At 43.2% G+C, this 17,019-nt stretch overlaps 1 protein-coding gene across 3 annotated transcripts in view; it reads left to right on the top strand.

Moving 5' to 3' along the window:
- tsnare1 (T-SNARE Domain Containing 1) overlaps positions 1-17,019 on the top strand; it is a 238,464-nt gene that overhangs the window by 112,854 nt on the left and 108,591 nt on the right. For all 3 annotated transcript variants that reach the window (XM_038288409.1, XM_038288408.1, XM_038288406.1), the window contains exon 8: positions 3,802-3,948. In XM_038288409.1, coding sequence (XP_038144337.1) covers positions 3,802-3,948 — 147 coding nt within the window. The remainder of the gene's footprint in view (positions 1-3,801; positions 3,949-17,019) is intronic.

Genomic DNA, 17,019 nt, shown 5'->3' with positions numbered 1-17,019 from the left:
TACGTAATCCAAACTGCAGGCAGCAGGATAATAAAAGCCAACATATTCTGCTGGCAGTTAATTTAGTTAATTTGAAGTTAATCTAGGCGTTAATAAACTGTTTCAGAGGAGTGATCATAGCGCTCTGCATCAGCAGTGCTGCGTCTGACTCCCTGCCAGCTCCCAGATCAGCTGCTCTCATTGGTTGATGTGACGCATCTGGCGGCTAAAGTTACATTTTTCTATTTCCAACAGCTGCTGCTTGTGAAGCCTGTCACGCTCCTCAGATGCTCAGCAGATCATGAGCCACTGCTCCTGCTGCTCAAAACGTGTTGCAGGACCTTTTGACGCACTGTGATGTGCGTCAATCATTGACTTTGCATGTTAACTAGCTGCTACTGCAGCCTGGAGTCTGAAAGTAGCATTAGATATCACCTCAGACCATTTAGCACCAACAAGTCCCATTAGACCAGGAAAGTGGATATTTTCACCCAGTAAGGAAATCATACCAATATTTTTCCGATCTCCTTCTGAGAGACCCTGATGATCCTGATGGAGCTGAAGATGATCTACTGAGGTCGTCCTGCTGAGCACGGCGTGTTTGGACGTCCCAACTGCTCCCACCTCAATTCTGGAATATTGAACTTGATGGATTGGCTTAATAATAATAATAATAGTAATAATACTACTAATAATAATTGAACTTTGCTGATCTCATACTGGAGAATTTTACCTTGGCTGGTCCCCTGAAATTCCTTTTTTAAAGATCTAATTTTAGGACATTAAACTCTAATGGGTAGCGTTATCTCCTGGTCAGAGCCTGTAACTCAGTGAAAGGGTGGAGTCAGAGTAGGAATATATGCACGCCCAGGAGGAGGGGGGCACTCCAGTGGCTGGAAGATGGCCCCCATTAGGCTGCGTTTGACTAGGAAAGGCCATTTTGAATGGCTGCTACTGCATTAATATACACCTAGATTTACTCTATGGATGTTTTTACATGTCAACCATCAGGTTACATGTTTGTGTAAACATGATCTGAGCTATGTGGTGAATATAATATCACCATGGTAACAACCCCACACGCCTTAATACACAGATTTTAAATATTCTCCAAACAAACTGAGACCTTTTTTTAGATGCATCACTGCAGCATTCTGGATAATTTTCATGTCTTCTGCAGCAATAATCCAGTAAGAAGTCTGAGAGTTACTGGAGGACGTTTCCTTTAACACCTCCTCCTCTCCTCCCAACTGTAGCTTGGACTGAAGTTGCAGAAGGAGTTTAATGAGGAACATTTGTTTCCTCATAGAGCCTCTAAAATCCATCTGTTTTATAGAGAGGAAAGTCACATAAATTATCATTTTAGTCCCCTCTAAAGGCACATAATCAAGGTCTGCAGGAATCAGACAGAGAGGCCTTCGGGGGTGGAGAGCTGAATGGTAAATTACATTTCTGTGTCCCACAGAGTTCACTAATCAGTGGGTGTACTGTGGAGGAACTAGCTGGTCAAACAACATTTTATGCTACAAAGAAAGGAGAATTTTTCCTCAAATGTGGGTCAATATTAGCAGTGGGAATATATAGAATTATAAAAGGTGACATTTTGAATCTCATATGCATATCTGGGAGCATTTCCTGGACCAAAGGCATCGACCGCTTCCCACAGTTTTCTTTAAATAATAATCAGGATGGAGCAGAAAGCTTTGAGAAGATGCTCAGAGTTGTTTGAAGTTATCAGTAAACTTCTGGACTGAAGCGTCAGCACGGTCATCCTGCCGTCTCTCCCCCTCGTCTGTTTGCCAAACTAAAGCATTGCACCGTGGTCTGCAGTTTTGTGGAGGAGTGGATGCACCGTTGCAGAATTAGCAGAGCTGTGAGTCAGGCTGGCCAGCAGACACAGCGCTGTGAGTCAGCCCAGGTTGGTCTCTACGCTCTGACACATCCTGGCCCCTCAACCTCAAACTAGCTGTGCTGTCAACCTCACAAAAGGGAGACATATTAGCAATGCAAAGAAAGCTTTTCCACACCGCGGCTCCTGCTCTGCCTTCTGTTATTCTGTGCTTTTAAAGGAGCGTAGGTTGTGGCTGCACTCCACATTTTCACTTCCTCTGCACAGCCCCATGGACTCACCAAAACGGCTGCCATTTTGGAAATGCCTCCTGTTTGGATTTCTCTGATGACTTAGGATGATGCACAGCACTGCACGTCCATGACATGGCTACTGCCCCCCCCCCCCGATCCTCTCTGAGCGTTCAGAGGAGCGTTATTTTTTTAATTTGTAGTGTGAGTTCAGCTTGTTACGATGCGGCCTAAACCGGTTCATTCCAGAAGAAACTAAAGAGAACATATTTATCTGATCCTGTAATCAGAATTAGAGCAGTTTATTAATCCCACTGAACAGGAGACAGAAAACAAAACAAAAAATAAACGCGTAATAACATAGAAAGAAGATGGTTAAAAAGAAAAATTACCGGGAACTTTAGGACCAAAATTAATAATGATAATAATAATAACATGAAACATGTCTGATCATGTGATCACTGCTTGCTGTAAAACAGGAAATCTCTCTTCCTCTATAAACAACGGTTCAGTTGAAGTAAATAGAATCGCGCTGTGCAGAGCTGGGTCAATGCTGGCAGCAGCTATGTGAGGGAAACGATTCTGGCGAAATGTTTTTATTTCCAACAATAATGTTTGGCAATAATAATATAATATAACTTTGTAATAATATAACAGGATGACGGCTAAATGTCCAAATAGTTTAACACATTTTTTTATTCATGAAATGTTGCGTGTTTCCTTAGAGTGACCTCCTCTCTCCAGGCTGCTTCAGGCTGAATGTCATCTGCAGACTAATAGATGTTAGTCTTCAGGTTAGGCTTTGATATCATTAATATCAGTTCAATGAAAAGGTCAAAAGTTCACGGTCAGGCTGTCAGACGAGAACCTGATGAAAATACGGAAGCCCTGAAAGGCAAGTGAGAGAAAAACTTAACTCATTTTATTGTTTTTGTAATACTTTTTTTCTCCACTAGAGGCACTAAAGTAAAACCACAGACCTCCACTGATGTCTTTGTTCTTTAAATGACGGACGAACGCCTGGTTTCCAGGACTGAATGAAAGTTAAATAATGAGTTATATAAAGTTAAGCAATGAAGGTAGAAACGTTGTTCATTTCTTGGCCGTGCTATCAGGTTATCATCTCTTATATATATTTCAGGTATATAGAATTAATTGCAGTAGTAATGGATATTTTGATTAAAACATGAACACTGCTCGCTTTAAGGATCGAGACTGCACTTCTCAATTAAAATATATAGTGCCCCTAGTGGCCAAACAAAGTATTATAAAAACTCTTTTTTTCCCCACTTTCTTTTAAGAGGAGGGAAAAAAACGTAGAACCTTACTTAACTTCTTTTTTTTTTTTAGACTTGCCTTTCTGGGCTTCTGTAAAAGGAAAATCTGATTGCTCTTAAAACCAGCTGAACAGAAAAGTTTGAATCTCCAAAGACGAGGTCAGAAAAAGGCTCTAAATCTAATCACATTTATTTTGGAGTAATTTCTATTAAAACAAATCCTATAAATGAAACTCTGGGAAATGGAAATGAAAGCAAACCTGCATCTGTCCCTTTTAAATAACTTTTAAACAGATTGAGAATAAAAATAATGCCTTTATGTCTCAGGAAGTTTGTCTGATGCTCCATTGGTCAGGATGAAGCAATCAGAAAACGAACGACTTTATTTTGTCACCTTACAGTGAGTGACTTTGTAATTGAACAAAGAATTAAAGGTCCAAACATTTTTGCCCTTCTGCCTCCTCAGAGTCCATCCAGTGAGCAGAACCAGGAGGACCCGCTGCTCCTAAACGTTGCAGGTCCTGAAGAAGGAGCTCAGGCTTTCCTGTCTGAGATCAGCGAGGAGGATGTGGAGGTTCTTCATCAGAGAGAGGAGGCTCTGCTTCAGATCGAAGTAAGAGATTCCTACGACACATCTGAAGCTTTCTGTTCATGTCGGCCTCTGCGTCCAATCACTAGTTAAACATGTACATAAGGATCGTATCGTATCGTACCTTATCGTATATCTAGTTCATTCTTGGATATGAAATAGTGCAGACATTATTCTTAGTTTTATGGCACAGGGGTCAAACATGCCATCCATGTATGGAGGCCGCTGGATTTTGTTTCCAAGTTTAAAGACGTTTCTCTTCCATCCAGGAAGCTTTTTTAATTCAAAATGTCAGAATTAGCGTTTAGTTCCAGGTTTTATCCAGCAGCCCAACAAAGCCTGGTTTTAGTTTAGAAAACATGCAAATAGAAACGGATGAACGGGTCCCCCCCTTTGGAATGGGGGTCGTTTGGCTTCTTTGTTAGCCTGCAATGCCCCATACCTGTCTCTGTCTCTGAAAGGGGGGTCGTTAAAGGGAACGGAACAGAAAGAAAAAACAACCTTAAACAGAGGGGGGGGATGGACTCAAAACTACGATAGAGTTGATTCCTTCCTGTTATCATCACAACCCCTTTACAGGACAACAATTCCCTTTAACGACCCCTGGGCCTGGGTCGCGTTGAAAAAGTCGGATCTAAATTGTTCGGATTGTCGTGAAAAGATGAGATCCAGGTCGCATATGGGCAAAAACATCGGATTTGGGTGACTTCAGGCTGCTGTGTTAATGTAGCCTAACTCAGTTCCAGTTTCAAAGAAGTGTTTACTCTGACCATCAGTGGGAACTGGTTCCTATGATGTTGTTTCTGATAACTTAGCTGTTTTATATCCTAAAGAAGCCGTATATCTAAGGTTGTTCCTTTGTCTCTTTAATAGTCATTGGATTCTCATTGGTTAGTTTTCCACCTTTGGAGGAGAATGAACTCAATCACCCAGCAGGTGTCTCTCAACTCTTGGTTAAACAAATTTAAATAGAAGCAGAAACTGTTTTTTATTTCTATAGTTGAAATCTTCAATGATTAAAGTAATGGATAAAATAAAAAAAGTTTTATTTTTCTTTATTCTTTATTTGCACACCTGGAGCCTAAAAAAGGCAACGTTAGTCAGTTTAAATTCAGTCAGTCTCGCTCCACTAATGTTAAAAAGCTTATTAATGTTTTGTTCGTCACTCTTCTTCCAAGCTGCTTCTGGATATCGAAAGCTTCCCAATTATCACAGAGGTTACTCAGGCCTGTTGTGCTTTTACCTGAGAGGCGTGTTTGGAAATCAAATATTTTTCCAATTTAGCTTTGAAAAGAGCGCAATCTGTAGAGGAGATATTTCTGCTGACATCCCCACAGTTGGATCCTTTAACTGACCGGCTGCTGATTTAGAAACAAATCTACATTAAATAATAAACCTGGTAGTTTCTTAAATCACCCACTAAGGATCCTAATCACATCTAGCTCCAGTTATGCTTCCCTACCTGCAGAAATGCTCAATATTTCTCTTGACTTCCTGTCTTTTAGGCAGAGAAGTGTTGTGAAATGTGAAGCGCTGAGCGTGTGGCGTGCAGACTGGGACTCAGCGCTGTGGCTGCAGCTGACAACATGCAACCTGTTTGACAAACAATGTGCCATATGGGAGACACACAGAAGGCCTCTGCTGGCGCTGTTGTTCTCACACTGCTGCTACCAAAAACAACAGACGCCAGATCTATCAAATCTAGAAATGTTGACTAATAATAAGGGATTACTATACAGCTGATGGCCCACTCTAAGCTGGCTATATTACGTTCCCTCCCAAGGCTTGAAATCAGAGGCGGCAGAACAGACACCATCTTGTCTGAACGGGGGCTTTATCAGATAAACTGGAGCTCCAGGTTTCTGCTTTTAGTGCTAAATGCTGCAGCCAAACTCCTCTTATTGGTAACAAATCATAGGGACTATTTTCTATTTTGCTCTCCTTACCGCAGCCCCTCCCATGCAGACGAATAACCTCCCCACCCCCCATATGAATCCCCTTAATGCCAAAGATAATATAAGTGACTATTGTCATAGACTCAGAACGTAGGACCTAGAATTCAGGCGAGACAAACGGTGATTACTTAAAAGGCGTTTATTGAAACAGACGCAGAGTTGTGCATCTGCAGCAGCTAGGGCTGGGGCAGGTCACCGCCCATCACTGGAAACTCTGGTGGAGAAAAACACAGGCAAGTGACCATGATAACCTAACGGAGGATGATTATCCATGTGAGTCACTTGGTTTATCAGTTCAGTCCATCTCCATTTAACACGGTCGGATCAATCCGGAAGGATGGCAACTAGATGTGGCAGGCACCGCCAAGCATGTCCCCAATGCTGCAGTCCCAGCGGGCATGAGACCGAGCCAGGTCAGGGAAACGGATCAGAAAGGAAGGATCAGATGTCCAGGAGTCCGTAGCCCAGGCAGGGATCAGAACACAAACAGGTTGGTTCAGGGTTCCAGGATTCAACAGAGAATTCAGGCAGAATGTTCAGATGGGAACAATCAGCTCAGTGGTTGAGAGGCAGAATAGGGCAGGATATCAGGAACACTATGGAACACTAAAACCTCGCTCTCTCCACTGAGCCAAGACAGGAACAGGGAACGATCAGTGGGTAAGAGGCAGATCAGGATCAGGAAATCAGGAATACTACGAAAATGCCAAAAACCTCTCTAACCACTGGACCCATCAGCAATGATCTCAACCTCAATAATCTGGCTCTGATAGCTGGGACTGAGCTGTATATAGAGGAGCAGTAGCAGATGGATTAGATGAGTAGCAAGCGGCAGAGGTCTCAAGTAACAAAGTACAAATACTTCGTTACTGTTCTTAAGTACACTTTTTAGGTATCTACATTATTTTTCCTCCTACTTCTACTCAATACATTTTCACACAAGTTTCTGTACTTTCTATTCCTTACATTTTTAAAACAAACGTTACTCATTACTCTTGGCTTCGGTTTAATGCAGAGGTCATGGATCAGCGGACTGCGCCGCTTCTCCTGTTACCCTGAAATCCCACATCCTCCGTCTCCGCTCTGCAGCGCTCCAGACCTCCTGCAAAGCAAAGCCTACAGCCTCCGTTGTTCCTCCCGTATCGCTGCGCTCCGACTTATCCTCAGAGCTCGAGGAGAGCATGCCCGATATTATCATTAAATTTGTAGGAGCAAAACATGCATAAATGAATGCTTAATTTAATATGACAGATTAAAATAATCCCCATCAGCATCCAGCAGATGTTCAGTTTCTGATGGAGATGAGAATTCTGCTTCCTGGTCTGTTGAAGAACCAATAGTTTGCATCCAATCTTTGAAATAAACGGTTTTAGTTTTTTGACCCATAGAAGAATTATGCTCTAATTTGTAGTTACCAATCTGTTGTTACTATATTTTACTTTGACAAACCGGACCATCTCGCCGTTCTTGTTCCTGTTTGGTGCGATTGTAATAGCGGATCCTGACCTGGCCGGACCGGAGCAGACAGATCAGTTCAGGTGTTTTATAAAACATGGAGATCAGGAAATTGTCTATAAACCAAACTGAACGATTGTTATTTGCTACTTCAAGAAACACTTCAGATTTTAAAATGGAAACCTTTTTTTTTATAACTTTTTTATTTAAAAATTCAATGTATAACATTAATGCATAAACACCTCATTTTATTTCATTGTTAAATTCAGTTTAAAGTAAAAATGTCTCCAGACCTTTACTGGTTGATGATTTTCTTTATTCAGACCCACTGATTATTAATTAGTTACCCCTGGTTTAATGTTTCTAAATCTTTATTTCCCGTCATGTGCTCCATCCAATGCAGATCCTTGGCTCCACCCACATCTAGTGAAAACTAGTGTGATTGGATGAGTCATAGAACGCAAACACTCATTGGTTAGCTAAAGGAAATCATCAGAAGCCAGCAGGTGTTCTTCAAACTGCTAACGTGAATTGTCTATGCCATGCTACAATGTGGGATTCAGAAAAAGATGCTGAAATGTCTGAAAGGTCGGACACAGGCGAGAGCGTATCGGGAGACGGAGACCAACCAGACATCCCTCATCCTTTGACCTATCTCAGAGAATTTATAGAAATAGTTAAAAATTGAGCTTTAATTCATATAGCGGCATCTGGCTGTTTTTTTTTGAAAGGTTACTTTATACTTTTATACTTTAAGTAGTTTTTGGAGCACATACTTTTTCACTTTTACTTGAGTAAAGAGGTCAAGTTGATACTTGAACTTTTAACAGAGTGTTTTTAAACTGCAGTATCTATACTTCTACTTAGGTAACAAATGTGGAACTGAGCATATGCGCTCAGTTCCACATTAATCAGGATGTAAACAGGTCTCTTCCTGGACTCGTCTACATTTTTCAGTTATTATTATATTATCTGGATTTACACGAAATTCATATTATAAACATTTTTTCATATGTGTTGTGAAGCCTGTATATGAGGCTCAGAAAGGAAAACCTTTTTACCTCTATCACTCTGACCTAACATGTGCTCAAAATGCTCTGTTTAAAAAGCCTTCCTCTTATGATGTCATCGGGGAAAATCAGCTGTCCACAGCGGTCTGTAGCAGCGCCTCAGCCAAGCTACGGCCTTCATTTAATGTATAACCCCACACTCCTAGGCTATCTTTATGAACTCTGGCTGGTTGTCATTGTTGCACATGGTGGGGGTGTGGCCTTTAGGAGGATGGACTGTGGAAAGCCAAAACAGTTCGTTTAGAAGAGGACTGAATGAGGAGGTTTTAGTGACGACTGTCTGCCTAATTTAAAGCGCTAAGCGTGAAGTGAAGTAGAAGTTGTCATATTTCAGCTATGCTGTTAGCGCTATGAAAGGCTGATCTTATTCACGCTGGTAGTTTTAGCCCATCTGAGCTCCAGCATCGACGCAGCCCAAGAAGCAGAGAGAACCACCAATTATCAGGAAAGGGTGTTTGTTAAGGAGGACCCAAATGCAGAGACGAGCTGGCAGAGGTGAATTTAAGTGGTTTAATGAGGTTCTCAGGCACTGAGGCAGGAATCAAAAATCCAACAAAATAACTAACGAACCAGAACCAAGGTGACATCAGGGGGAAACCAAAATCTAGGAACCAGGGAGAGACGAGGAAGGCAGACAGACGATGACGAGAGGTTAGACGAGGATCCAGCAAACAAGAACTGAAGAGGAAGGGCTTTTAAAGAGGACAGAGACAAAGAGAGGGCTAATGAGGGAATTGAAAACAGGTGAGGGCTGAACAGAGAACAGAGCAAGAGCAAGAGGACACAAGAGGGCAGCAGAGGACAACAAATGGAAAACCTGGAAGACAGGAAATAATAAGAAAACAACAACAAAATAATAATCAAATAACTAGGATAAAGAAACATGGTGAAAAGAAAACTAAACCCTAGAAATCAAGGAGCAAAAGAAAAACATAACAGAAACAGAAACCTAACAACAATCAGGGAGTCAAATAGAAATACAGCCAGCCTGGTGACTGGGACCGACATAAACACCCTGTGCAATAACCCTGTATGATGATCCTACTATAAGAATAAATAAAACTGCCACATGTGGATAACCTGTGTATACCGTATATAACCCATGATCTTTTTCTGCCTTTGGCACCTTCTTCTTTGACTGTTTGAGCTGATGTAGAGAGTAAATTTCTCCATTGTGAGATCAATAAAGTCTATTAATCAATCATTCAATCAATCAAAAGTTCCAGGGAGAAACGGTTTGATGGAAATTAAAACAAGTTTAACCTTTAACCCCCCTCAGAGTTTCCAGAAACAGTCCATTTCATATTTTAAGCTTCCGATTCGATGTGACCATGAACTTTAAAGCTATTATGAAGAAGCATGGACCTTCTACCCTTATCCAGTGGTTTATTATTTCATTTGTAGCCTTTGAATGTCCCAAGTGGGGCCTGTGGTAGAGCAGCGGTGACACGGGCTGCCCAACCAAAGGCAGGCGTGCATCTTTGGCATGCAGACTGTGGGCCAGCAGCCATACAAGTAAACTGCCACCATGCTTTAGTCATGGACATCATCCTCTCCCTGCAGCCAAACACATCCCTCCATCCTGCAGAAGAGCCGTGCTTAGAGAAACGCTGGGTAGCTGTTTAGAGCTCTTGCTGGAGATTATTGGAGTCACCGGTTTGAATGTGAAATGGATGGCAGATGATGTATCGGACAGCGTCTACGTTAACATCTGGCTCTATGACAGCAGTTAGAAACCTGACACAGGCTGCCTGTCTCTGCCTTTCCATGGCAGCCCCATTCAGGACCGCAGCCATCCAGCTCTCTCAGGACTAATGATCATGTTTTAGGAGCACTTTAGAAGCATAATGAAGACGTATCTTGGTGCCCAGCTGAGCTGTCTGAACTTCATCAGTGTTTTAAATCAGCTGCAACGAGTATGTTTCTGAATAGGAAGGAAAGCAGGAGGAGCATCCATCTTTCTCCATGGAGTGACGCGCAGAGAAAGAGCCACGGTACGAAATGACGTGTTATATGGTGGCAGAGATGGGCCAGGCAGGCAGATGATTGGTGGTCAGACAGGGTCCTGTTTCCTGCTCTATAATCATAGCTCTATGAACCAATGTCACCAGCAGCGCTGGAGCAGGAGCAAACGTAGCTCCTTTGGGGAGTGATACAATCTGACAGTGATCTTTTTCTTCTCCTCACCTCCTTTCTTTCCATCTAAACACACTCACAGCTTCTCCCTTAGTGACTCCCAGCGCACCACGCTTTTCTTTTAGCTTCCCTCCCAAAGGAGCGAGGGAGCCGAGTGTCTGTCATTATTATCTGCTTCTCTCCTTCTCTGGGAGAGTTTGGCTGTGAGGTTAATTTTCTGATCCTGAGAGACGTGCAGCTCTGTGAGGCTCACGCTCTGCAGCTACAACTGCAAGTCATGTTGCCATAACCAGGAACATCTGAGCCATTTGGAGTTTAGGAAACATCTGGCCTCAGACTTTTTGCTTATTGTAGATCTCTGGTTAGCGTTTAGCAACAATCACTGCCCTTTGTGTGTCATCAGATTCTTCCAAATGTTCTGATAACAGATGCTGATATTTTCCATCCAGCCGGTGATCTGTCTCCTTCCTTCTGCACTTTGTGAGCTTTGGCTCAGAATACCACCTCATCTAAATGGACTTTGGAAAAAGAGCAAAATGGGGCGGTGTTCACGATGGTGTTCACGGCGTTGTTCACGGCGGTGTTCACGGCGGTGTTCATGGCAGTGTTCACGGCAGTGTTCACGGCAGTGTTCACAACGGTGTTCACGGCGGTATTCATGGCAGTGTTCACGATGGTGTTCACGGCGTTGTTCATGGCAGTGTTCACGGCGGTGTTCACGGCGGTGTTCATGGCAGTGTTCACGGCAGTGTTCACGACGGTGTTCACGGCGGTATTCATGGCAGTGTTCACGACGGTGTTCACGACGGTGTTCACGGCGGTATTCATGGCAGTGTTCACGACGGTGTTCACGACGGTGTTCACGGCGTTGTTCACGGCGGTGTTCACGGCGGTGTTCATGGCAGTGTTCACGGCAGTGTTCACGACGGTGTTCACGGCGGTATTCATGGCAGTGTTCACGACGGTGTTCACGACGGTGTTCACGGCGTTGTTCACGGCGGTGTTCACGGCGGTGTTCATGGCAGTGTTCACGGCAGTGTTCACGGCAGTGTTCACGACGGTGTTCACGGCGGTATTCATGGCAGTGTTCACGGCGTTGTTCATGGCAGTGTTCACGGCGGTGTTCATGGCAGTGTTCACGGCAGTGTTCACGACGGTGTTCACGGCGGTATTCATGGCAGTGTTCACGGCGGTGTTCATGGCGGTATTCATGGCAGTGTTCACGGCGGTGTTCACAACGGTGTTCACGGCGGTATTCATGGCAGTGTTCACGGCAGTGTTCACGACGGTGTTCACGGCGGTATTCACGGCAGTGTTCACGACGGTGTTCACGGCGGTATTCATGGCAGTGTTCACGACGGTGTTCACGACGGTGTTCATGGCGGTGTTCATGGCGGTGTTCATGGCGGTGTTCATGGCGGTATTCATGGCAGTGTTCACGGCGTTGTTCATGGCAGTGTTCACGGCGGTGTTCATGGCAGTGTTCACGGCAGTGTTCACGACGGTGTTCACGGCGGTATTCATGGCAGTGTTCACGGCGGTGTTCATGGCGGTATTCATGGCAGTGTTCACGGCGGTGTTCACAACGGTGTTCACGGCGGTATTCATGGCAGTGTTCACGGCAGTGTTCACGACGGTGTTCACGGCGGTATTCACGGCAGTGTTCACGACGGTGTTCACGGCGGTATTCATGGCAGTGTTCACGACGGTGTTCACGACGGTGTTCATGGCGGTGTTCATGGCGGTGTTCATGGCGGTATTCATGGCAGTGTTCACGGCGGTGTTCATGGCAGTGTTCACGGCAGTGTTCACGACGGTGTTCACGGCGGTATTCATGGCAGTGTTCACGACGGTGTTCATGGCGGTGTTCACGACGGTGTTCATGGCGGTGTTCATGGCAGTGTTCACGGCGGTGTTCACGACGGTGTTCATGGCAGTGTTCACGGCGGTGTTCACAACGGTGTTCACGAGGGTGTTCAGGGCGGTGTTCACGACGGTGTTCATGGCGGTGTTCATGGCGGTGTTCACGGCGGTGTTCACAACGGTGTTCACGAGGGTGTTCAGGGCGGTGTTCACGACGGTGTTCACGACGGTGTTCATGGCGGTGTTCATGGCGGTGTTCACGACGGTGTTCACAACGGTGTTCACGAGGGTGTTCAGGGCGGTATTCATGGCAGTGTTCACGACGGTGTTCATGGCGGTGTTCACGGCGGTGTTCACGGCGGTGTTCATGGCGGTGTTCATGGCGGTGTTCATGGCAGTGTTCACGGCGGTGTTCACAACGGTGTTCACGAGGGTGTTCAGGGCGGTATTCATGGCGGTGTTCACGGCGGTGTTGGCGGTGTTCACGGTGGTGTTGGTGGTGTTCACGGCGAAAGGGGATACTACGCTACTTCCAGGAGCTAACTGTTTCAGCTTTGGATTTGAACATAAATCTAGTCTTTTTGAGTTTTATGTTTTCCTTTTATGTCAACATTTTGGTATATAATGCATAACCTAAACAGAGAAGCAACTTAAATGCAGATTAACATGACTTAATAATATCTTGCCGACGTTCTGGGAGATGAGCATACCCCGTCACACCAGCATACCCATAGTCAATACCTGTTTTAGTCATTATTGTATATTGAACTTTTATTAGTTTATTACTTAAGTTTATTCCTTTAGTTTTGTATGAAAAATAACTTTAAACTACCTCCCCGGGCGTCTATGCCTTTAGTCCTGTACAATAAAACCTTTTGATAAATTTTTTTAAGCGTATGATGATCTCACCTTTATATACTTTTATATAATTTGTACATGACTAAAGACTTTAATGCCCATTAAGGTAGTTTAAAGTCTATTTTTCGCGCAAAACTAAGCGGATAAACGCAAATGTGATGTCTTGCGCTGCGTATTGACTATGGGTATGCTGGTCTGACGGGGTATGGTCACCTGACAGAACACCGGACTGCTCTGAGCACGTCCCATGATGACGTCAGACAAGCAGTTTAACGGAGAAAATGGAAAAAGCATCAAACTATCTCAGAAATGCCAAACGTTTTTTTAAACGATGTGTATTAGCATTCTTTAGTGATTTGAGGATAAAAATAAGTACTTTTGGTACCATAAGTACATTATTTATGGCGACCTGGATGCTTGCACATGTGCAAATGAGCTGCTGGGATGCATTGGGTGTGACAACCAGGCTACACAGAACATCCATGAATGTGCAGACTGCTTTACAGCAAATTTCCCTGAGAGACTGGATATTCCTGCAAACTGTGCAGAGTTTAAATGTAGGCAATGTGGCTCATTCCTGCTGGGATCTGTGCATGTTTACTGGGAAATTATCCAACATAACATATTTATCAGTTTCTACAGACTCTAAACTCCACAGCACATCAACTACTGACAAAACTAATGTTATGTCTGCATTGTTTGTTGCCTTGTGGTGGAGTTCTCTCCATGGGGGGCAATAAATTAAAGTAGACGTATACCAAAAACCATTAAAACGTATACTAAGGTATCACACCAGTATCTTTATATGAATGCCAACAACAGAAACCGACATTCTAAAATGTTTTGCACAGTGCTCTAAATCAGTCCTAGCTGTCTTTATCCATGCTGGCTCAGATCCTGACGTTTGAGGAGGCAGGAAAGCAGGATAAAGCCTTAGCCTCGCTGCATGCAGTTAGCCTAGCCTTGGAGCTAAATAATTCTATAAACCTGTCCAATCAGCTGTACTTTCTAACAGATGACTGTGACGTCAGTGCTGTGGAGGGAGGAGGGGTGGGAATAAGACTTTAACCAGAGTCTATGGGAGAAGATTTATGGAAATACGTCACCAATGCGCGAAGAATAAAGCAGCTTTAAGACTGATTTATACGTCGAAACTAGGTCGTCTGCGTAGGTGTGGCGTTGGACAAAAAGACGTCCCCGCCCCCTCCGCAGACACTCTGCGGCACCTCTGCCAGTAAGTAGGTGACAGCAGACAGTGCTGCAGACAGGAGGCCGGCTTGTTTTGTTTTTATGACCGCATTTACAAAAAACGACTCATTAAGTTGGACCAGCTGGAACAGCGAGGTGTGCCAGAACGCTGGGAGCCTTTTTCCACCTTGACCCCCGCTCTTTTTGCCCTCATGTCCCTCAGTTGTCAGACAAACTTCCCCCCACTTCCTCTCCCTCAAAATTGAGCATAAATCAGAAATGTCTGCATCAAGCTCACTGCGACACACTGCTGTCCTCATAGCTCATACAAACTTACTCTGTCTGACCGTCCGCTCTAAACCCTAAACCTCTCCATTACTATATAGAGCGGGGACTATATAGTGAACTTTATAGTGAACTCAGTAAACTGACCGTTCAGACAGATGATCACTGCTTTTTGCTCCATTGGTCTCGTAACTCCTCCTCCAGGGCATGGAGCCTGCGCCATCTTTGTTATTAGTCGTTGCTGTCAGGTAGCGGCAGCCTATGGTGACAGCGAACAAATCCCAGAATGCTTTGCGAGGGGAGCTCTGTGCGCAAAGCATTCTGGGATATATCTGCCTCTTCTGAGGCTTTTCTTTTCGTCTCATCCACGGTGTAGACACTTTTTCTCTTCCGACTCTCGGCCATTTTTAAAGAACCGCGGTGAGAAAGGTGAGCTTCAATTACTGCCTGAAACCGTAGCTCACCACAGATATACGCCTGAAAGTGCACAGAAATAGATAGCTAACTGGACGCGCACGTAGGACGGCTTTATGTAAACATATCAGCAGAATGATTGACAGTTAGGAGGACCACTGATTGAGATGATCCAGCGGGAAATAAAACATTGTGCTCTATACCTTTAATCAAGCTCATTGGGTGAGTGGGGTGGTGCCCTAATACTGTACTGTAATAAAACATACTACTAAACTCTTTCATGATGACGTGTTTAACATTCTGCCCAAAGAAAAAAGGTCTGCAGTGAAAATACCACCAATAAACATCACTTCTGTTTGTTTTCATTAAGATGTAAAAACAACAAAGCTGTTTAATAAACGTCTAAATAATGACTTAAATCCTTAGAGGAGGTGACAGGTAGAGCGCTGGTCTGTCTCTCCTCGCTGCCCTTCAGGTCCTGCTGCTGGAAACACCTCATCAATGGATGTTTAGATCTTGGACGTCGGCCACAGAAAGAAACCTGAATTTACATTTTGAAACCATTTATTCAACAAGGGCAAAAAAGATGTCCCTCATGCAGCCGGTTAAGGAGAAATGCCATCAAATTAAATATTTCTCTCCTTGCCTTCCTGCAGAGTAAATCTACTTTCTGTTTTTTTTTTTTTTCTCACTGCAGCAGAGACACTGTTCCTTTTTCTCGTTGCCTTTGGGTTTGGGTGGGAGATGCATGAAGAATTTCCTATCTGCAATAAACACACTGCTCATCGGGAGTGAGGCCATGTGGTGGGGTGGGGAGGAATCACAGGGAATAGCATTTTAAGTTTAGTTTTTTCCTTTTTTTCACTGCAAAAATTATCTAGAAATAAGTAAAAATGTCTTTAAAGTGTATTTAGCCTTAATTTGAGTCGGTAAATAAGGAGATTTCTAATGTAAAATTAATATTTTTACACTTAAAATGAGATAATTAGATAAAATGCACTTGCAATAGTTTTTTTTTTATTATTTTAAATGTAAATTGTCTTTTTCCAATGGCAAATCGTCTCACTTACCTCCTCAATTCAAGAAAAAAAGCACTTATTTTAAGTAAAAATTACTTATTCAGATTTCTAATTTTTCCAGCTCTGGCCGCTTTGATTTTCCATCAGGGCAGATTTCAACATTTTCATCAAATTAATGAATGTTTAAAAAAATTAAATCAATACAAAACGCTTAAAGTGTTTATTTTCTATTGTTTATTAGAAAATAGCCTTTTTTGCTGTTCTTATTTATACCTGAAATGGAATATCCATCCATCAATATAATCCATTCCCAAATCAGTCTGAATGTCTCTGGATAGAAACTCTGTGATTTTAATCATCAGTTCATGCAGTTCTTTATATATTAAACTAAGGAGCGAACGTCAGGATGTAATAATAAAGGTGAGATGCTGCACAGGTTCCATAACGTAGGAGATGGCATAAATAAAGCAACACGTCGAGGAACCTGGACTCTTCTCAAACCCACATGGCTGCTCCATATGTGCTGTGGGTGGAGGTGATGGAGGAGCGCATTGCAACACAATTATTCACCGTTGTTAAGGAGAAAGTGTTTGATATGCAATTTTATCAACAGTTGGTTTTGCACAATAGAAATTACTTACAGGAGTAAAAAAAACACACATGTTTGTTTATAAGGTCAACTAAATTCTTTGATTTATTTATTTAGCTCTGATTCACAACAAATTTCTTCTCTGATTAATTTGCAGAAACAATTCACTAACATCATGAAGTCAAATTAAAGGTTCAAACTTTTCTATCTAAGGAAAAGCAGCTGATTGAATTCAGACACTGACTCCACAGGATGAAAAGGTG

This window comes from Cyprinodon tularosa, unplaced genomic scaffold (assembly GCF_016077235.1).
Source record: "Cyprinodon tularosa strain WSP-4 unplaced genomic scaffold, ASM1607723v1 ctg254, whole genome shotgun sequence".
NCBI classification, from domain to species: Eukaryota; Metazoa; Chordata; class Actinopteri; order Cyprinodontiformes; family Cyprinodontidae; genus Cyprinodon; species Cyprinodon tularosa.
Note: the sequence above shows the minus strand (reverse complement) of the source record. Positions and strands in the feature narration are given on the sequence as shown.